The sequence below is a fragment of the Paroedura picta genome, unplaced genomic scaffold (genome assembly GCF_049243985.1).
Source record: "Paroedura picta isolate Pp20150507F unplaced genomic scaffold, Ppicta_v3.0 Ppicta_v3_sca29, whole genome shotgun sequence".
NCBI classification, from domain to species: Eukaryota; Metazoa; Chordata; class Lepidosauria; order Squamata; family Gekkonidae; genus Paroedura; species Paroedura picta.
The window spans coordinates 105,943-127,451 of record NW_027518626.1 but is presented as its reverse complement, the minus strand read 5'-3'; the positions used below and the strand labels follow the sequence as shown (position 1 = coordinate 127,451).

Genomic DNA, 21,509 nt, shown 5'->3' with positions numbered 1-21,509 from the left:
GGGATACCTCCCTCCAGGTGGGACTTGGGGTTCCCCAGAATTACAGCTGTCCTCCAGACTACAGATCTCAGTCCCCCAGGGGAAAATTGATGCTTTGGGGGGTAGCATTGGGCCCCTCTGAGGTCCTTGTCCTCCCCCGGCCCTCTTCCCAACTATGCAGAGGTTCCCAACCTGAGCACCAGGAGCTGAGCTGCTCCACCTTTGGCAAACAGGCATGTAAAACTTGTAGGGTTCAAGCCTTGAATAAATCTTTGTTGGTCTTAAAGGTGCTACTGGACTCCGATTTTATTGTAGGGGGGGGGGGAGAGCGTCTGATCGGTCGCACAACAGCAGCAGAATGGGCAAATGCAGTTCCGGGAAGAATCCCAAGTCCTTGTTTTCCTTCACACCTTGCCGTTCCCCCTTTGAAATGCTCCCCAGATGTTTCTCTTTGAAGAAAAGAACATCTGAAGTCGGGGCGGAGAGCAGCCAGATCCCGGTGTTTGAAAGACTTCCCCCCCCAAAGGGAATCTCGGCCTGCTGACCTGACAAATCAGAGGCCTCTTTAAGATGTCTCATCAGGCTGTTTGGAAGAAAGGCACCAGACACTTCACAGATCTCTTTATCACCACTGGATTTGTTTTGTGGAGCTTATTGCCCTCCAAGGTCATAGCACTGAGGTTCCTTCCTTCCTTCCTCCTCACCGTGTCCAGAATGTACGCAGGTTAATAAGGCTTCGGGGAGTCCCCAGGGGAAGAGAGAATGGCATGCATGAGGGACAGCTGCTGAGATGTTCTGCCTGTTCTTAGAACAATAGAGTTGGAAGGTGCCACAGAGGCCATTTAGTCCAACCCCCTGCTCAACGCAGGATCAGCCCAAAGCATCCTAAAGCGATTCTTGCAATTCCAGCTCCTGAGAGGATAGTATACTTAGGAGAAGGATCCTGGACAATGTTAGGGGAGGGTCTGCGGATCAGTGGGAGAGCATCTGGTTTGCACGCAGAGGGTTCCACGTTCAATTCCGGGCCCTGCCAGTTAAAAGGATCAAATTGTAGACAGGGTTGAAGACGGCCATCCAGGGGCTCTGAGGAGCAGCTGCCAGTCAGAGCAGACAACTCTGATTATAGTAACCCCGGGGTCTGACTCAGTAGGAGGCAGCAACTCTGCAGCCCAGGATTGCTTCCCTAGCAGGAGGTGAGAAGCTGATTCACAGGAGGGGATGCCAGTCCCCAGGCGTGAGCTGGAGAGCCACTGGAATTATAGCTCATCTTCAGACAAAAGGGATCACTTCCCCTGGAGAAAATAGCTGCTTGGGAGGGGGGACTCAATAGCATTAGACTCCACTGAGGCCCCTCCCTGCCCCAAATCCCACCCACTCTTGGCTCCACCCCCAAAATCTCCAGGTATTCCCCAACCCAGACCTGGCAACCCCATCCAGACTACAGAGATCAGTTCCCCTGGAGAAAATGGCTGCTTGGGAGGGGGGACTCCACAGCATTAGACTCCCCTGAGGCCCCTCCCTGCCCCAAATCCCACCCACTCCCAGCTCCACCCACAAAATCTCGAGGTACCTCCCAGTCCAGAGCTGGCCATCCTAGCTGTTTCCCCACAGCACAGGGGGAGGCAGTAAAGTCATTCCCCTAACTATGGAGGCCAAAAATCCCCAGGCCATCACCAGCTGAGCCAATCAGCATCTAAGGGCCTTGAAACAAACGGATATAGACTCTGTCCATAGTGCTGGACCATCATTGCTCCACCAGCCCAACACCCCACGTTTGAGGTCTAGACCAGAATTGCTTGTAGCAGCAGAACTTAAATCGAAGCCACAGAGCCAAGTGGATGTTGTGGGTTTTCTGGGCAGTTTGGCCATGGTAGGGTTGTTTGAGTTCCTGGCATTTGGCCAGTGACAGTGGCTGGGATCTTCAGAGGGAGGACATGGCAAGATGGGAACTGCTCCAAGCCACAGGGTGAACAGTTGCTGGGCATTTTATTGACTTCTTGAGGATTTGTGTGAGTGTAGCACATCTCATTCCTGTCTTGTCTTGGAGTCTCCTAGGTCAGGGGTAGTCAACCTGTGGTCCTCCAGATGTTCATGGACTACAATTCCCATGAGCCCCTGCCAGCAAACGCTGGCAGGGGCTCTTGGGAATTCTAGTCCATGAACATCTGGAGGACCACAGGTTGACTACCCCTGTCCTAGGTGATGAGTTTTACACACACAAAAACACACAAATCCCTGGGAAGTAAATAAAAGGTCCAGCAATTGTTCACCCACTCCACACTTGGGCATGGAGAGATTGCGTCAGACGCTTGGCGTTAGCCGCAAAAGCCATTTATTGAGGTAGCAATATGAAGCTCCTGGTTATTCTTGTTGAAACTAAATTGATAGGCAGTACACAGATCAATATAACCCCAAAGCCCCGCCCCAAGACGCTAACCCCGCCGGTGGGGTGGCAGATTCCCATCTTGCCACATTCTCTTTCTGAAGATGCCAGACACAGGTACTGGCAAAAGCCAGGGACTAAAGTGACCAGACCACGGCCACACAGTGCGGAAAACCCATAACAACCAGTCGACTCCGGCCGTGAAAGCCTCCCCCAACCCACAGAGTCATGTTGTTCTCCCCTCTTTGCTCGGGAGCGGATTGAGTTTTGATTTCTGTTCACCCCGGTGCCCCTACCACCCGGTCCCAACAGTCCTTCAAGGGGCTTCTTTGCGATTTGATTGGCAGACAGCCACTGCTGCCCCTTCTCCCGTCTCTGTTTGCCTGTGAAGCCGATGAATACAACACAGAGGCGGGAGACGACGTCGGCTCTCCAAAACAAAAGCCCAAGGAAATTGGGAAGGAAGGAAGGAGGGGGGGGGCAGCTGAGAGGTTCAGCTGACTGACGGGAAGCTAATCCCTCTTGTCAAGGGAACTAATTACCGGAGAATTTAGACACTGCAAACGGATCGACTGGGAGGCCGAAGGAGATGCAAACAACCGGGGACCAGCTGTGAAGGTGGAGTGGGGGGAAAGAAGAGGAGGCACAGATCCAGCAGGCCGATACGAGGTTGAGTCTGTGCATCTTGAGATGCGCATGACTCAGCAATTGCCTGGCAAACCTTTGAATAGGCAGCAAAATGTGACGTTTGGGAAATGCTTGGCCGAAGGAGGGATTAAGGGCCGGGTTTATGGAAGCTGCAGCTTCAGGGTTAGAGCCCTTATTGCTCTCCTCCAGGGGTAGGAGATCACAGAGGAGATCCTATTAAAGCAAGCTTTCTCAACCAGGGTTTCTTGAAGGCTATGGAAGGGTTTCGTGAATAGGTGGGAGTAAATTTTTAATATGTTTTTAAAATGTGTTAAACATTTATTGGGTGATATGACTATATATGGCCATGTTGACCCACCTGTCCTCACCCCAAATGGCCAATGATGGGCCTGGAGGGGATGGGAAGGGGAGGGGCCTCAGGTGGGCGTGTCCACAGCTCTGCTTCCCAACCCTGTTCTGCATGATTGCGCCACTTCTGGGGTTTCTCAAAGTCTGAAGAAAGTTTCAGGGGTTTCTCAAAGGTAAAATAGTTGAGAAAGGCTATATTAGATCTTATTTATAAATTATATTTGTTAGTAAAGATTTTGGGGGGTTTATAGAAAAAGAAGGAGAAGAAGGAGAAGAGTTGGTTCTCCTCTCTTCCAGTGGCGGGAGATCACAGAGGAGAATTTTTTCATAGAATTTGGAGAAATTCTAAGAAGAAGAAGAAGAAGAAGAAGAAGAGTTGGTTCTTATATGCCACTTTTCCCTACCCAAAGGAGGCTCAAAGCGGCTTACAGTCACCTTCCCTTTCCTCTCCTGACAATAGACACCCTGTGGGGTGGGTAAGGCTGAGAGAGCGCTGATATCACTGCTCGGTCAGAACAGTTTTATCAGTGCCGTGGCGAGCCCAAGGTCACCCAGCTGGCTGCATGTGGGGGAGCACAGAATCGAACCTGGCTTGCCAGATTAGAAGTCCGCACTCCTAACCACTACACCAAACTGGCACTACACTAAAAGAGAAATTAGGAACCTCTGTTCAATTAGTCTGCCAGAATTCATTTTTGAATGGAAATACGCAGCATCAGCCAAAAACATTGGTGCACTTCCTTATTATAGTGGCCAGAATGATAACTGCTACAAATTGGAAAAACCTACAGACAATATCTCATTAGATAAATGGCGAAACAAGGCAGTTTATGATTTGGGGGGAATTAACCAGTAACATTAAGATATTTCCAAGTTTTAGACTGTTTTCTTTTCGTTATCTACTATGCTCTTTGTGCTGCATTGCCTTGAGTTTTGATGTGATTTCTTTTCTTGAAACAACATAAAAATATATTTTGAAAATTATTAAATTTGTATGCCACCCCTCCCCATGAACTAACAGGTGTCTGGTTGGGTGCACATCTTCTTGTTATACCGTGAGCTGACACCAAACGATCATTGATTTCATTCATTCATTCATTCATTCATTCATTCATTCATTCATTCATTCATTCATTCATTCATTCATTCATTCATTCATTCATTCATTCATTCATTGCCTTTTACCCTGCCATTCCTCAAAAGGGCTCAGGGCGGCTTCCAATAAAAAGGGTATACCAAGTAATTAAAATAATACAATTCAAAATGCAAAATCTAGTTTCAAAACGCTACTAGTTCAGATGGAAAACCCCAAGGTTGCCTCTTATAAATTTTTTAAATGGAGCTCTGTGCACATGGAGTCCTTAAAATGTTACTCCTGGGTGGGCTTTTGGGCAGGGCTTCAACGGGATCCGAATGCCATTTTCCCCAAGGGCAGTTCACTCTTACCTTAGGCCTTTTTTAGCCTAGTTCACTGCACAAATGGCCATCCTACTGTAGAAGGTCCCGCCACCGGAGAAGTGCTCCTAAAGGGGTCGTGGCCACAAAAAAGTGGAGACTAGCTGGACTAGATGACCCGTCTGGCTCCTTCCAACTCTATGATTCTATGCATCCTCTTTTTGCTGATTTATTCCGAACCATCGGCTGGGGACAGAGAGACGGGGACAATCACGGGTTCTGAGGTTTAATACAGGTTGTTAGATGATACAGTAACAGACAAACACACACACATACACCCCATGCCTAACTGGCCCCACAGCCTGAGATACAAGGAGGAATCATAAACGTATAAGTATTTAGCACCACTGAATTTGAAAAAAAAGATCAGTGTCAAGGATTGAGAGGGTGCGGCAGCACAGAAGCCTGTGTTCCGTCTCCACCCTTTGAGCAAGGAGGGGCCCATTAAGATGCACAGGTTCTCGGAGTGGTGGGAACCCAACCCAACCTTACTTGGATCGTTCTTTTACGAAGAGGTTATTCAACTACGGGGATGGCGGAGCCACCGCCCTATTTTACAGGCACCACGTGATGAACAAGGTCTGGAAAAAAGAACCCGGAACCCTCCACAGTCCACCAGGGATGGACGGAAGGAGAGACGTGGATGATGAGGACCTAGAAGACCAGCACTTCTTCTTCTGTGTCACTGCATGGTGGTGGTTGCAGGTTCATAGCCGGGTTATGAGAGGGGTATATCTAACTTCTTCCCGGCTCCCCTGGCTTTGTCCCACTTACACGGGTACCATTAAGCACTATGGCGGAAGGAGACAACAGTGGACTCTAGTTAACAAGGGAAGGCAGAACCTGGGTGGAACATCTGGGCAACCTCAGGTGGAGATGACCCTTTCTCCAGCCCGCTACGGGTAAGATGTCTCAGAAAGACCTTTACTATTAGATAATGCTATAATAGTTGGGTAGCATGCCACACCAAAGCAGGTATCATTCAACTGAGCTAAATTCACTTGCACCAGCATGGAAATTCCGGGCTCTCCTATGGTCCAGCCCTTGGGCGTGGTTGTAATCGGAATCCAAGTCTTCTCCACTCAGTCTTGCTCCACTCAGCCGTTTCCCACAGCCAATCCCCACGGCCGTATCTGTTTGTGGATTCAGCTGTGCCACTAGAATGGTCCTGAGTTCCCATAATGCATCTGGCAAGACAATGGCAGCCCCCGTACCCTTAAATGGAGGAGGTCCGAAGTGTGAAATGTGGTCTCCGTGGCACCATCCTGGCAGATGGGCCAGTTGCAGGCAGTCAGTCCAGTGCTTCACTAAAGGCGTCATTGTAGCACCATTTGCTGGGGCCGCCGATCGGGAGGGCCCTGGCTCAGTCTGGTCCCCGCGACGCTCCCCCAAGAGTCTCGGCCCCGGACCTCGGCCGCATAAATAGGAGGCTGTCCTCGGGTTAAATGCAACGGCAGGTCTTGGCAGGGCCGGCTCGTCTGCTGCGTCCCTCTCCCCCATTGCAGGGGGAAGGGGGGATTGGGGCTCTCCCTCCCCCAGGAGTGGTCCACAGTCTAGAGGGGAGCCGTCCATCTTCCGAAGGGCTCAGCCACCGAAGCAGACGGGCCCCAGCTCAAAGCCAAACTTCTGGCTGGTGTCCCCAAAATCCTGCACTGCCACGTCGATCAGCGGCAGCTGCTCCCATCGGGGCGTGGCGATCCGCAGGACAGTTCGCTCCTGGCCCTTGCGCGCCTGCAGGCAGAGAAGGCAGTGAGATGGAGGGACGGCGAGAGTCTTTGGAAGCAGGGAGGGGGAAAGGGGCTGAGGGTGAAGCTGGGTGGCCATGTCGGGAGACAGCAAGGGTCATAAATATGGCTCCATTGTGTGGGCTGCAGCGGCCGGTGTGTACATGTAGTCTATGCACTTCCAGGAGCCCCAAGTGGTGCCTTCCCCACCCATGGGTCAGGGCTGTAACCTTTCTCCTCCCCCCCCCCCCGGTTTCCCTCTATGACACTCGGAATGACACCCTTTTTCACTCTGGGCGACACTCTCTTTACCCAGTCTGGCTGCTCCTGCTGCAATTGTATTTTGGTAGGGCCCCGCAAATCTTGAAACTAGATCGGGTGCTATGGGCCCCATGAATCCTTAAACTATTTCCTGGGTTTAAGGGGTGACACGGCTGTTCCAAAGGCAGCACAACCCCTGACAGAAGGGGTCAAGAGGCATGAGGTTCTTACCCTCGGCAAAGCGTAAGCTGGGATGGCAAGTGGGGAACTGGTCCCATGGTCAGACAACTGGGCAAACCAATCCCAAATCTGCTACAAAATTTGGGCTTCTGATTGGATGGGCAGATTTTTAAAATCATGCCTGGGCTGCAGAAGCCACCGCAGAATGAGGATCTGCACCGTGTGACCGAAGTGAAGTGACTGTGGTGGCCATTTTATGGCTGGCTCCGCCTCTTCTGGCGGCCATTTTGCTTCAGCCATTTTGTTGCTGCGCCCACCATCCGAGAATTCCAAATGTGTCCACAGGCCCATGAGGATCTGTACTACGTGACTGAAGTGAAGCTATGGTGGCCATTTTACGGCTGGCTCCGCCTCTTATGGCGGCCATTTTGCCACAGACAGTTTGTTGCCTGGCCCACCACCCCAGAATTTCAAATGTGCCCGCAGGGCCATAAAAGTTGGGGCCCCCTGATGTCCTGTACAAAACATTCCCCCATTATTTGCTCTTGACAAGCTGTCAATGCAGAGCGGAAGATGGTAGCAACATGACTGTTTGTCAGACCAGACTCCTGTCTGCGCCACAGTCCCAAAAATTATTTGCTAACCTGGACCTCAGAATGCCAAAAAAGCGGCAGCAATCAGGTGGCAGCTTGTCAGGCAGCCATTTTCCTGCCAGGGAAAATGTTGACAAAAGACAAAAGCAGGGCCAAGAGCCATAAATGGTTGGGCAAACTCAACCGGGAAGGGAAGAAGGGGCTGGCACACGTCCACCGCAATGCAATTTTACAGCCACGTATCCTCACCGGTTCCTGCTGCTTGGCAGGCATTTCACGAGCAGCCAGTCTATTCCACAGGGGCCCACCGTTGGCAAATTAGAGACTCATGCCGAAGCATCAGATGGTTGAACTTTTTTTTGGTGGGGGAAGGGCTATTGGAGAAGGCGAGCCAGGAGCAAAGAGGATAAAGCTGATGTGGACCCAATGGAGAGGGGGCAGAGGAGAGCGACAGAGGACCAAGCCATGTAAGGAAAGGCTGAGGGACTTGGGAATGTTCAGCCTGGAGAAGAGGAGGTGGAGAGGGGACAAGGCTCTGTTGTTCCTGTTGACAGCAGAGGATAGGAACCGCAGTCATGGGCTGAAACTACGTGGGGAACGATCCTGGCTAGATATCAGGGGAAAAGAATTCCACAGTTTCAGCAGTGGAATTGGCTGCCTACCTAGGTGGTGAACTCCCCCTCACCAGCAATCTTTAAGCAGTGGCTGAACAGATACTGGCCCCTCCCAACTCTAGGATTCTATGATTCTATGATTCTAAGCAGTGGCTGGACAGATACTTCTCCTGGATGCTTCAGGCTGATCCTGCATTGAGCAGGGGGAGGGACTAGATGGCCTGTCTGGCCCCTCCCAACTCTATGATTCTATGATTCTAAGCAGCGGCTGGACAGAGACTTCTCCTGGATGCTTCAGGCTGATCCTGCATTGACCAGGGGGTGGGACTAGATGGCCTGTCTGGCCCCTTCCAACTCTGTGATTCAATAATGCCTCACCTGGCAGCCATCGTACAAGGCTTGGATTGGGGCCCCTGTGCTGTTGTGCATCAGCTCCACCTCGCCGTAGGTGAGGAAGCGCAAGGCCCGGGAGTGGTCTCCGGAGTCGGCCTCGTACCAGGCAACCATATTTTGACAGAGGAGAGTGAAGTTCTGGTGGGCGATGGCGCTCAGCAGGCGCAGAAACGTCAGCTGGGTCACCCGAATGGGGTTGCCGTCGGCATCCACGTAGGAGAACTGGGAGCGGAAAGCAGAAGAACACGAGTAATGTGACCCGATGGAAATACCGTTGAAAGGTCGCGCACCCATGTTGACCTCTGCCATGATTAACTTGGAAACCTGCATCCTACCACAGTGGAAGAGTTCTCCCAAAGCATATTCGATGTATGACTTGTCTGGAGTTAAAAGTAAATAGGCCATTGATTTTCCTATGAGTTGTCAAAGGCTTTCAGGGCCAGCCATCTGGTTATTGTGGGATACTCTGGCTGTGTGGCCTCTGTCTGGTAGTTTCAGTCCCTGACCTTTTGTCAGTAACTGAGCCTGACATTTTCAAAGGTAGGGCCCGGCAAGATGAGAACCTCTCCAGGCCAAAGAGAGCCAGCTTGGTGTAGTGGCTAAGAGCAGAAGTTTCTAAGCTGGAGAGCCATGTTAGATTCGCCACTCCTCTACATACAGCCAGGTGGGTGACCTTGGGCTAGTCACAGTCCTGTTAGAGTTGTTGTGGACCACGCAGTTTGGTCAGGGCTCTCTCATCCTCATCTCCCTCACAGGGGGTCTGTTGTGGGGAGAGGAAGGGAAGGTGACTGTAAGCCACCTTTGGGTAGTGAAAAGGGGGGTATAAAAACCAAGTCTTCATCAAGGTGGATCCCCATCTTGCTGTGTCCTGCCTCTGAAGACGCTGGCAGCAATATTAGGCAAAATGTCAAGGACTAAGACTACCAGACCATGGCCACGCTGCCTGGAAAACCCCCAACAACCAGCCATCCATGCTCCTCTTCATCTCTGCTATAAGGCAAAGAACACATGAGTCAGGCGGACATGTGACCGATGGTGTTGGGCACCAAGTGTGTTCCCTGCATTTCTGAGGTCTACCAGCATGTGCCTTCCCCAGGATGTTCCAGACCAGCTTAATCTCACTGCATCTTGGAAGCTAAGCGGGGCATCGTAAGGAGGCAGGCAATGGCAAACCACTTCTGAACATCTCTTGCCTTGACACCCCCACCAGGGGTGCCTGAGGTCAGCTGACTTGAAACGGTACCAGGGAGCAGTTCTTTGCCCCAGCTGGGTAAACATACGTCTCCTCGTGTGCTGCATGCATACTGGTGGCTCACCCTAAGTTGGCTTTTGGGCCATGAACTTCATCATCCCAACTGAGAGCTGTTCCTGGGAAGCCTTACCTTCTTGCCTCTCTTGAAGGTGCTGAACCAGCTTCCTGGCTGCTCTTTGCTCCAGGCGGCGAGGCGTACCTAAAGGGGTAGATCGAGGGTTGATGGCTTTGCTTAGAATCCTGAACCAGGGAACTCCTTTTGGATGCCGCTTACTGCCCCCCCCCCCACAGCCACACCCATTATCTCTTATGATGAATCTGCACTGACATGTCTCCCCCCCCCTCAATCTCTTTATTAGCTCACTGAAACTCACTCTTTTAACAGCCTGAGCCTTCGGGGAGGGCGGTATATAAATAATAATAATAATAACAACAACAACAACAACAGTGCCATTGATGGAAAAAAAAGAGCACATAGAGGGGTGCTCCGCCTAGTTGCTGGGAAACTCTTTCATTTGGATACTCCCCCCAGCCTGAACTTCTAATAGAACAGGAGTGGGCAAACTGTGGCTCTCCAGATATCCCTGGACTACAATTCCCATGAGCCCCTGCCAGCATGGCCTATTGGCAGGGGCTCATGGTCATTGTAGTCCATGGGCATCTGGAGGGCTATAGCTTGGCCACCCCTGCTTAACACTGTTTCCTCCTCTCCCCCAACATGTCTTTTGGCGCTGGGCTGGGCAAGTTTTGCTTCACTGCAAAATCACTCCCAAATTTACTCGATATGAATGAATGAGAGTCACTCAGACAGTGAATAAATGACAGTCACTGTAAAGAAAGCAGTTTCAGGGGGGCCGCCTTGTTGGTCTGAGTCCAGGGGCACCTTCAAGAGCAACCGAGTTTTATTCTGGGGAGACATTTTCATGTACCCGTGCTCTTCCTCAAAGTAAGCAAAGAAGGGTACAATGTGCATGGAAGCTTCTACACAGAATAAAACTTAGTTGGTTGCAAAAGTGTGGCTGGTATCAGACTTTGTTATGCAAACTTTGGTAGGATTTGTGTGTGTGTGTGTTGCCGTGCATGTGCATGTGTGGGTAGTCAACCTGTGGTCCTCCAGATGTGCATGGACTACAATTCCCATGAGCCCCTGCCAGCACGCTGGCAGGGGCTCATGGGAATTGTAGTCCATGCACATCTGGAGGACCACAGGTTGACTACCCCTGATAGCCAGCCACCCCATCACTGTGCTGTGATGGATATCTGGAAATCAAAATAGACATAATTATTGCAACCCTTTTTGGTAGTTCTCTTAGGTCTTAAATGGGTTATCTAGCGCTTTGGGCATTAAAAGGGCTACGGGAAAGATTTGCCACTGTTTATCTCTATTCCAACGTTACCCTCTTTCTTTGCAATGCTGCACAGCCATAGCTGGCGTTCTTTCCCCCAGGGGCCTCTACTCGATCTAGAGAGGAGATACTCACAGCCTCTACTTTCTTGTCCGGGAACAAGCAGGTTTCCCCACCGGCTGTGAAATTGCAGAAAACTCGAAAAGCATCACGGCTGCAGCCTTGGTTGGGGTCAATCCAGTATTCACCTGAGAGGGGTGGAGAGACGGGTATCAGTGGGGAATAGCCCAGACATTCAAATATGCTGTCGTCCTCCCCCCCTCTTTCCAGCTGTCTCAAGTGGGACAGTCCGTAAAAGGTGTACCATCTATCTGAATTGTGTGCGAATAGTGAAACAAAACAAAAATCAAACACACAAACAAAAAAGTAGCAATAATTATACTCTTGTAAATGCCTTGCAGAAACACCGGTATGTCTAAGGAGAAAGCCCACCTCGAGAAACAGAAAACAAAGATAGTCACTTAGAAACAGAGTTATAAAGCAATCATGCTGTTTTTTTGTAAGAAATTCATAGAAGAAACAGAGCTGGCTTTTTTGTATCCCGTAACTACCTGGAATCTCAAAGTGGCTTACAATTGCCTACCTTTCCTCTCCCTACAACAGACAACCTGCAAAGTAGGTGGGGCAGAGAGAGCTCTGAGAGAACTGTGATGAATCCATGGTCACCCGGAATGCGTCATGTGTCTCAAAGCAGCTTACAGTCATCTCGTCTCCACACAACAGACACCCTGTGAGGTTGTTGGGGCTGAGAGAACTGCTTTGTGAGAACCGTGACTAGCCCAACGCCACCCAGCGGGCTGCATGTGGAAGAGTGGAGGATCAAACCCATTTCTCCAGAATAGAGGCTGCCAGCTCTAAACTGAGTAGCAGAATGGGAAGTAACAGAACGTAACACGCACATATCTTTCATTGTCATGCATGGTCAGCAAGGTTTGCAGTAAAGAGGAGCTGGAGGCCATGCATGATCTGGGGACACCGGTGGAGGAAGGAGTATGAAGTCATGACATCACTTCTGGGCACAAACCCAAGAAGAGCCATCACTGGGTCAGCATGATACTCTGGTTTCATCCTGGAGTTTAGGATGAATCCTAGAGTACAGCATCTATGCAGCAACATCAACCTCTGGGTTTGCACGATGACCCTATTCCTGTCTGCATTTGTCCCACCACTCTAAAGGTAAAGGTATCCCCTGTGCAAGCACCGAGTCATGTCTGACCCTTGGGGTAAGGCCCTCTAGCATTTTCATGGCAGACTCAATACGGGGTGGTTTGCCAGTGCCTTCCCAAGTCATTACCGTTTTACCCCCCAGCAAACTGGGTACTCATTTTACCGACCTCGGAAGGATGGAAGGCTGAGTCAACCTTGAGCCGGCTGCTGGGATCGAACTCCCAGCCTCATGGGCAGAGCTTTCAGACTGCATGACTGCTGCCTTACCACTCTGCGCCACAAGAGGCCCACCACTCTACTGAGTGGCAAAGGGGGCAGCAAGGGGGTGATGACCTTCGACCTTCACAGCAGACCTAGTAACGCAGAATTGCCCATGAAGGCAGCTTTTATAAAGGGGGTAGTTTTAACGTCTGTGAACAATTTCCGGCAGGCTTTCCCCAGGGCATTGTTTTTGATCGTTTTCGAATTTTCTACCCCACTGCAAAAAGCAACGAGAAGAAAAGGTGTGAGAATTGGATTGCCACATAAGGTGTATGTGTAAACACTGGACGTTAACACTGATGCCCACCCTTTATCCCCAAGGGACAGAAGAAGAAGAAGAGTTGGTTCTTATATGCCGCTTTTCCCTACCCGAAGGAGGCTCAAAGCGGCTTACAGTCACCTTCCCTTTCCTCTCCCCACAACAGACACCCTGTGGGGTGGGTGAGGCTGAGAGAGCCCTGATATCACTGCCCGGTCAGAACAGTTTTATCAGTGCTGTGGCGAGCCCAAGGTCACCCAGCTGGTTGCATGTGGGGGTGTGCAGAATCGAACCTGGCATGCCAGATTAGAAGTCCTCACTCCTATCCACTACACCAAACTGATGTTGCCTTCCCCCTGGATCCCCTCTTCACCCTCAGTCTCACCATCTGTGACCTGGGGATGGCAAATCTGCAGCTCCTTGCAGACCCGGGCTGGGCTCTCTGGGGTGCCGAGCGGGCATCGCATTTGTTCCACCTCTTCGCGGAGAGAGCTCAGGGCCGCCAGGACTTCGGCCAGCCCTTCAGCATCGGGGTCAGCGTCCAGTTCACGGGGCTCATCTCTCTGCTCTCCCAAGCCCCAGTCCCGGAGACTCTCACGGCCACTCTCCAGAGGCAGAGGGTCCCGGAACTCGGCTGGACGGCCCTGGAGGGAGAGAGAACCAGAGAAAGAAAAGAACATCGGAAATACAACAAACAAAAACTGGATCATAGAGCAGGCTATGTGCAGCTTGAAAAAGCACCACTGATAATTAGTTCACTGTTTGGAGAAGTCTTCTAAGTCAATTTGTTATTTATTTATTCCTTTCGGGAAGCGGCTAATGTTATCACTTCACCTTGAGAAACAGGGGACTAACAGGGCTTCATTTGGACTTCAGTTGGAATGAACCATTGACTGATTGATTTATATACTGCCATTCCCAAAGGCTTGTGGAAGATCACAATATCAATATTAATAAAGCACCCAATGTCAGAGCCAGCTTGGTGTAGTGGTTAGGAGTGCGGACTTCTAATCTGGCGAGCCAGGTTTGATTCCCCACTCCTCCACATGCAGCCAGCTGGGTGACCTTGGGCTAGCCACAGCACTGATAAAGCTGATCTGACCGGGCAGTGATATCAGGGCTCTCTCAGCCTCATCTCCCTCACAGGGTGTCTGTTGTGGGGAGAGGAAAAGGAAGGCGACTGTAAGCCGCTTTGAGCCTCCTTCAGGTAGAGAAAAGCGGCATATAAAAACCAACTCTTCTTCAATAAAATCCCATTACCTCAAAACCCCATAAAACCCCATAAAACCTGTTGCCTGAATTATTTATCGCATCACAATTATTGAATTGTCTTTTTATGCACTAATTTGCAATACGGTTGGGTTATGATTGATTGATATTCCACTATTCCCAAAGGCTCATAGCAGATCTCAATATCAATAAACCCCCCAATAAAACCCCCATTACCTCAAAAACCCATAAAGGCCCATAAAACCTGTTGCCTGAATTATTTATTGCATCACACTTACCTACCTTTCCTCTCCCTACAACAGACAACCTGCGAGGTAGGTGGGGCAGAGAGCTCTGAGATAACTGTGATGAATCCACTAATTTACAATACTGTTGAGTTATGACGATTGCCTTTATGAAACTATACAAATAACTATTTTGCACTTTCGAAAGCATTATTTGCCATAGTTTCAGAGTCATGACTATGCAGCTCCTTTTTTCCCTGGTGTTTTGAATTCTAAAATGTCCGATTTTGGGGGTGGAGCCTAAGAAAGGTGGAGTTTGGGGAGGGGAGGGACTTAATTGTCCCATAATACCATAGAGTCCTCCTCCCCAAACAGGCATTTTCTCCAGGGAAACTGATCTGCTTGGAGATCAATTATAATCATAGATTTCCAGCCGCCACCTGGATGCTCAGGGACAAAAGAGGAGGCCAGGGTGAAAATACAATAACTATACAAGGGCAGAAACCATGGACAGACAGTAATAATGATAAGGCACGTTCAAACAATCTTATATGTGCTTCCTTAATCGCGTAGCTTCAAAACTCAATACGATGCATGTCGTATTGCTTCGCCTTTTGAATCCCTGATGGTCGTGGTGAATAATAGGCTAGAGCAGGGGTAGTCAAACTGCGGCCCTCCAGATGTCCATGGACTACAATTCCCAGGAGCCCCGCTAGCATTCGCTGGCAGGGGGCTCCTGGGAATTATAGTCCATGGACATCTGGAGGGCTGCAGTTTGACTACCCCCTGGGCTAGAGACTGGGGAAGCCATATGCTTGGGAGGGCTCGGGGTCTTTTGTTAAAGGGACTTCTGTCGATGAAGTGGAAACTTTCTAGGTTGCTGAAGGGTCAACCTAGACTTTACCAAAACTCCGTTCATTCAATCAATCAAGATTTATTTACAGACCGAAATTCAAATACATACAATTAGAAACTATTTATTTACGGTCATTCATTGTATTGAATTTTGAAGTGACGCTCATCGTATGTTGATTAGATCTGGCCCTCACTTAGTGTAAGAGAACCGACCCTTGGATTGAATGAAGGGGAGGGAGGGTTAGGGCTCTTATAGGATTTAAATCCCCATCAGATTAATTGTGATTAATTTGTAATGGTTATTATGGGGTGCTTTTAGGAGGTTTTATTGTGTTTTTATTATTGTTGTAAACCGCGAGACCTTGGGAGAGCGGCGGTATAGAAATCTACAAAGAAACAAACAAAGAAACAAAGAAACAAACAAGCAAATAAATAAAACAAATATTTAATTTGGAGACTATGGGATTAAAGAACCACATATAATATTATTTGAACTTGCCTTATCATTCTTATTCTATATCACCTGGATGCTGGCAACCCTAGGAATATTCCTCCCCCAACCTCAGGCTCATAGACCAGCTTTCCTATTGACACTCACCGGTTCCCCAGGCGGTCCAGGAGGTCCTGGATCACCTCGTGGTCCAATAGGTCCCTGGAAGAAAAAAAAAGATTAGAGCCTCAGCATAAGAGAACAGAATCAAAGACACTGCCTTGAGTTTATTGGAGGAAATTGGACTGGGAAGTGATAGACAGATAAACTGTCAGTCCCCTGGATGCATGCAGCCAATGCATAGTAAAACAGCAAGCCTACATTCTCAGGGAGACAGCTAAATAGGGATCTGTCAGACCTCAGACTTCAGGTAGGGGCTCTCCGAATTGAATGTCCTTCCATACAGGAAAAAAACTCTTCAGTGCTGATACACGGCCCGTTTCCGCATTAGGGGACATACCTCATTTTAGTCTCGCTTTGGATTTCCTTTGGATGCTGTGAGTCGACTCTAGCCTTTCCACGTTTGAATTTTCCTCCCCTCATTTCCCAGGGTGAAATTCACTATATGCTTTCCGGACTGAATCTGACAGAGGAAGCCCCCATCCTGCTTTGCTCCCTCCCCCTTTTAAAAAAAAATGAGTTTGCAAAACGGTGCCTGCTTGCACCTTTGTTTTCGTTGCGCCCCTTAATCTCAACGTTCCGCACCCTGGATCGCCTCCACCCTTTCCTCCCAAGGAGTTCTGAATGTAATTTTGTTTTAAAAACTGGGTTATCGCGTTACAACACTGCTATGTAAGACTGCTTTTTAAAAGAAACAGAGTTGTAAAGCAATCATACCTTTTTTGTAAGAATGAGGCAGATTTTTTGGGAGGAGGAGGAGGAGGAAGAAGGGAGTAGGGAGGGAGGATTGCAGCTAGGAAAGGGGCATACCCAAATGGCTCAAAATGGCAGGTGTGGGGAAAAACTCAAATGCATGCATTTCTGCATTGGACTGTCCCGAATTAGATACTGCCTTGACTGATGAAATTTCCAGAATGCATGGGGAGTCAGATGGCCATTGGTGATTGCACCTGGAAAGGCAGATTTTTAATGTGGAAATGGATAGAGAAGTTGGTCCTTTAAAAATGAAGATCCAAATGACATTGCTAGTGCGGAAACGGTCATGATGATAACCCTACAGGGTTTGAAAACGAATTTTCACTTTTTTTGTGTGTGAAGGAGCCTACATACCAGAGAGAAAGGGACGCAAAATAGTATATGAAAAGCCAGAGAAGGTGAAGGGACCAAACAGCCTGGCCTTCCACTGAAAGATCAATACCGATCATCAAGGAGTCTGCCATTGGTTTGACGAAATGGAGCATCTCAGCTGGGATTCAATAGGGGGAAGACAGAGAAGGTTCTTTTCAGCTGGAAGCCAAATTAACAGGTGGAAAGAGAGAGAGAGAGAGACAGAGAGAGAGAGAGAGAGAGAGAGAGAGAGAGAGAGAGAGAGAGAGAGAGAGGAGGGGGATGGGTTAAAATTATAGAACTGTGTTGGTTAGAAGTGGGCCAGAATGAATCTATCTCCTGTTAATGCATTCTTGAAAGGGAAGCTTCAATGACTTAGCATTTTAGTATTTTAACAGAAAAGAAAGCCTAAATTGATTTATCATTGCCGACTGCATCAGGGTAGGCAACCTTCTTTACTCAATGAGTGATCAAAATGTGGAATTTGCTGCCAGGGGATCTTGCGATGGCCAGAGGCAAAGACGAATTTCAGAGTACATTTGACAAATCCGTAGCTATCAGTGGCTACTAGCCATGGTGACTAAGGTGAACCTTCACGTTCAGGAGCAGTCAACCTCTCAATACCAGTGGGCAGCAGGCAACTTCTAGGGAAGTCCTTGGCCTCAATGCCCTGTTGTTTGCCTGCTACTGTTAACTTTCTGGCCACTAAGCGAGGCATGATGCTGGACTAGAGAGACCACTGGTCCAATTCAGTATGGCTCTTTCCATGTTCTAGCCCAGAGGTGCCTCTCCAGATGTCCATGGACTACAACTACCATGAGCCCCTGCCAGTATGAGTGGGGGCTCATGGTAGTTGTAGTCCATGGACATCTGGAGAGCTACCGTTTGGCCACCTAGTCTCTAGCACACCAGAGTTTTTTGTTCAGCATTTGGGACCGGTTCTTCACCCAGGCACCATGGCTTAAGCCCAACTCCACCTTCTGGATCTGTGCAAATGCCAACCGGAACTTGCATGAGCCCCTGAGGGGCCAGAAGGACTACAGGGAATTGGCTTGGTCCCAACGTGTCCGGCAAAGTATGCTGTCCTCTCCCCGACCACACGCACAGATGCTGATTGTTTTCCCTAGAGCCTTATATTTTAAAATGCTCTCCATTTCGAATAAAATAAAACAGTTTCTATAGCTCCTGGGCCTACAGCCTTACCATGCGACCAAAGGGGTCTCTTGCAGAAGGCTGTCAGAGTTTTCAGTTAAGGAGGAAAAGGTCTTTTGTTAAATAAGAAACTCAAGAGAGTAACAGCAATGCTGTTGTCGTGTAAGTGAAGAAGAAGATGATGAGTTGGTTCTTACATGCCACGTTTCTCAAAACCCTTTCCTTTCCCCACAACAGACACCCTGTGAGGTAGGTAGGGTCAAGAGCGCTCTGAGAGAACTGTGACTGTCTCAAGGTCATCCAGCTGGCCTCATGTGTCTCGAAATGGCTCATAATCACCTTCCCTTCATCTCCCCATAACAGGCACTTTGTGAGGTAGGGAGGGTCGAGAGAGCTCTGAGAGAACTGTGACTGGCCCAAGGTCACCCAGCAGGCCTCATGTGTCTCAAAGAGCCCTTGGGCTAGTCCCAGTTCTCTCAGGGCTTCTCCAGTCCCCAGTTACTTAAAACAAAAACAGTCCCCACTTTCTCTTTCTCATTTTCTCCATATGGGTTGCACAAAGTGGCAGAGGTGGTCACTGGACAGACAAACCCCACAGTCCCTGAGGCCCCCCCCCCACTCCTCAGAATATTCACACAGAAAGGAGGGGGGGAAGGAACACATTAAGGAACACAATAAAATCAGAGTCCAGTAGCACCTTTAAGACCAACAAGCACTCTTTGTCTGAGGAAAGCTCACACCCTGAATAAATCTTTGCTGGTCTTAAAGGTGCTACTGGACTCTGATTTTATTGTGCTACTTCAGACCAACACGGCTACCCATGCGAATCCAATAGCAGTAAGTAAAGACATAAGTATTTTGGCCTTATTTGTACGTTGTGCAATATAGCAGACCTCGAATGGCTGCAGGAAAAGCAATCCCCCCCACACACACACACTCCTCCTTCTTTCCCCTCAGACGATTTCTTTTTCACGCACAAGTGTGGAGAAAAACAGGGATGTATGGGTAGTCAACCTGTGGTCCTCCAGATGTCCATGGACTACAATTCCCATGAGCCCCTGCCAGCGTTTGCTGGCAGGGGCTCATGGGAATTGTAGTCCATGGACATCTGGAGGACCACAGGTTGACTACCCCTGCTGAGACAAATAGCAGTAAGGATGAACTGACATGCAAGCATCTCCAAGGGAAACAAGAGAACGCCAGAACTGAACTAGATAACACCAGACAGGGGGGTGGTCACGTTATACAAGGGACCCTCAGTACAGCATCTATAAACTCTAGCCCATCTAGCCACCAACCGTCCCTATTTCTGTCCCTCTCCTCCCTGTCTTTGACGAGGAGCAGGAGCCCGATGCCAACCCTGGACACTCAAAATAAGATTCCAGCAACTGGATAAAGTCAACGGCTCTTTCCCAACCGTCGCCAGAATCCTGTGGCCACGGAAGCCCCGCTGGCCACGCCCCCTGCCACAAAGCCCCGCCTCCACCATAGGCAGCCGGTGAAGGAACGGCGACACGCCTGGGGGACATGGTGGGGGTGTTTCTGCCTGCTAGGCTTGCCAACGTCCAGGAGCTGGCTGGAGATCTCCCGCTATTTCAACTGATGTCCAGGCGAGGGAGATCAGTGAGGAAATGGCCACTTTTGAAGGCGGAGTCTAGGTCATCATGCCCCATTGAAGTCCCTCCCCTCCCCAATAGTTGCCCTCCTCAGGCTCCACCTCCCAAATCTCCAGGTGTTTCTTAACAGGGGGTTGGCCACCCTTGTCTATGCACATCATCCAGCACCTTCAAGAGGAAGAAGGAGAAGGAGAAGAGTTGGTTCTTACATGCCACTTTTCTCTACCCGAAGGAGTCTCAAAGCGGCTTACATTCGCCTTCACTTTCCTCTCCCCACAACAGACACCCTGTGAGATAGGTGGGGCTGAGAGAGACCTGACAGGACTGCTCTGTGGGAACAGCACTATCAGGGCTGTGACAAGCACAAGGTAACCCATCTGGCTGCAGGTGGAGGAGTGAAGAATCAAACCAGGCTCACCAGATTAGAAGCCACCACTCTTAGCCCCTACATCACACTGGCTCAGGGAAAGGATGTATGGTCCATAGGAAAACTCACACATGGGGGAGAAAAGTAAAGGAACACAGGCAGGCAAGGAGGGAGATGGACTGGGAGAATGCATGAGTGGGGGGGTCATAGTGAAAGGAGAACCTAGAACCAGCCCTAATCTAAGCCACACCCGCCCTCTAAAGTGGTATAGCCCAGAACCAGTAATTAACACTTGGGTGAGAATCAGGCTGGAAAAGAACAGAGCTGCAGTGTCCTTAAGTACTCCCCCCCCCCAATGGCTCACAAAGGCAAAATTAATTATGCAACAGCCGGCATATGAAAAATACACTACCTTTGTATAATTATGCAGGTTTTCCTGTACCTAGACTACAAGCCCCCGGATTCAGAAATGCAGAATGCTTTTTTCTTTTTTTGAAGCATGCCCATCTTACTTTATTTCGGCGTACACATGAGGATGCACACTCACAACTGAATCTTGGCCCTGGACAGAATGGCGGCTCTTGACTACTTTGATTTTTTGCTTATGAGCTCCACACCTGAAATTGTTATTAGCTTCCTGTTTGATAGTTCTTATGCCAGCAAGCAGGTCTTATTGTAATCATGTATCTGTGTGCCAACAGCTTATTTGACCCTCTGGGTTGAAATGTGTTTGGGGTGTGGTCATCCCACATGCAGCCATTGAGACTGTGTGTGCGCAATGTTGTGTGCAGGCCATGCCCTCCAGTTTTAAGGCTGTTTTTCATTTTAAACCACAATGAATCGCTCCCTCTGACAGAAAACCTCCGCTGAAAACCGCAATTAGGTCTCTAAGCCAGAATTGATAAGGACTGCACTGAGGACACGGCTGAACGGAACTTGAACGGAAGACGTGATTTTCAAGGTTTTCAAGGTTTTAAAGTTGATGCTTTTGATATTAACTACATCACCCTGCCAACAAAAGTGTGTTTAGTCAAGGCGATGGTCTTCCCAGTTGCAATGTATGGCTGTGAAAGCTGGACCATAAGGAAGGCCGAGCGTCAAAGAATTGAGGCTTTTGAACTCTGGTGCTGGAGAAGACTCTTGCGAGTCCCTTGGACTGCGAGGCAAACAAACCGGTCAGTCCTAGAGGAGATCAGCCCTGACTGCTCCTTAGAAGGCCAGATCCTGAAGATGAAACTCAAATACTTTGGCCACCTCATGAGAAGGAAGGACTCCCTGGAGAAGAGCCTAATGCTGGGAGCGATTAGGGCAAAAGAAGAAGGGGACGACAGAGAATGAGGTGGCTGGATGGAGTCACTGAAGCAGTCAGTGTGAGCTTAAATGGACTCCGGGGAATGGTAGAGGACAGGAAGGCCTGGAGGATCA

The 21,509-nt window shown here is 49.4% G+C and overlaps 1 protein-coding gene across 1 annotated transcript in view; it reads right to left on the bottom strand.

Moving 5' to 3' along the window:
* Positions 1-5,025: 5,025 nt before the first annotated feature.
* LOC143828494 (uncharacterized) overlaps positions 5,026-21,509 on the bottom strand; it is a gene marked incomplete at its 5' end in the record, with an annotated part of 121,367 nt that continues 104,883 nt past the window's right edge. Inside the window, 6 exons of the mRNA XM_077318842.1 lie at positions 5,026-6,544; positions 8,564-8,800; positions 9,961-10,029; positions 11,312-11,424; positions 13,309-13,567; positions 15,831-15,884. Of these exons, the coding sequence (XP_077174957.1) occupies positions 6,398-6,544; positions 8,564-8,800; positions 9,961-10,029; positions 11,312-11,424; positions 13,309-13,567; positions 15,831-15,884 (879 nt within the window). The remainder of the gene's footprint in view (positions 6,545-8,563; positions 8,801-9,960; positions 10,030-11,311; positions 11,425-13,308; positions 13,568-15,830; positions 15,885-21,509) is intronic.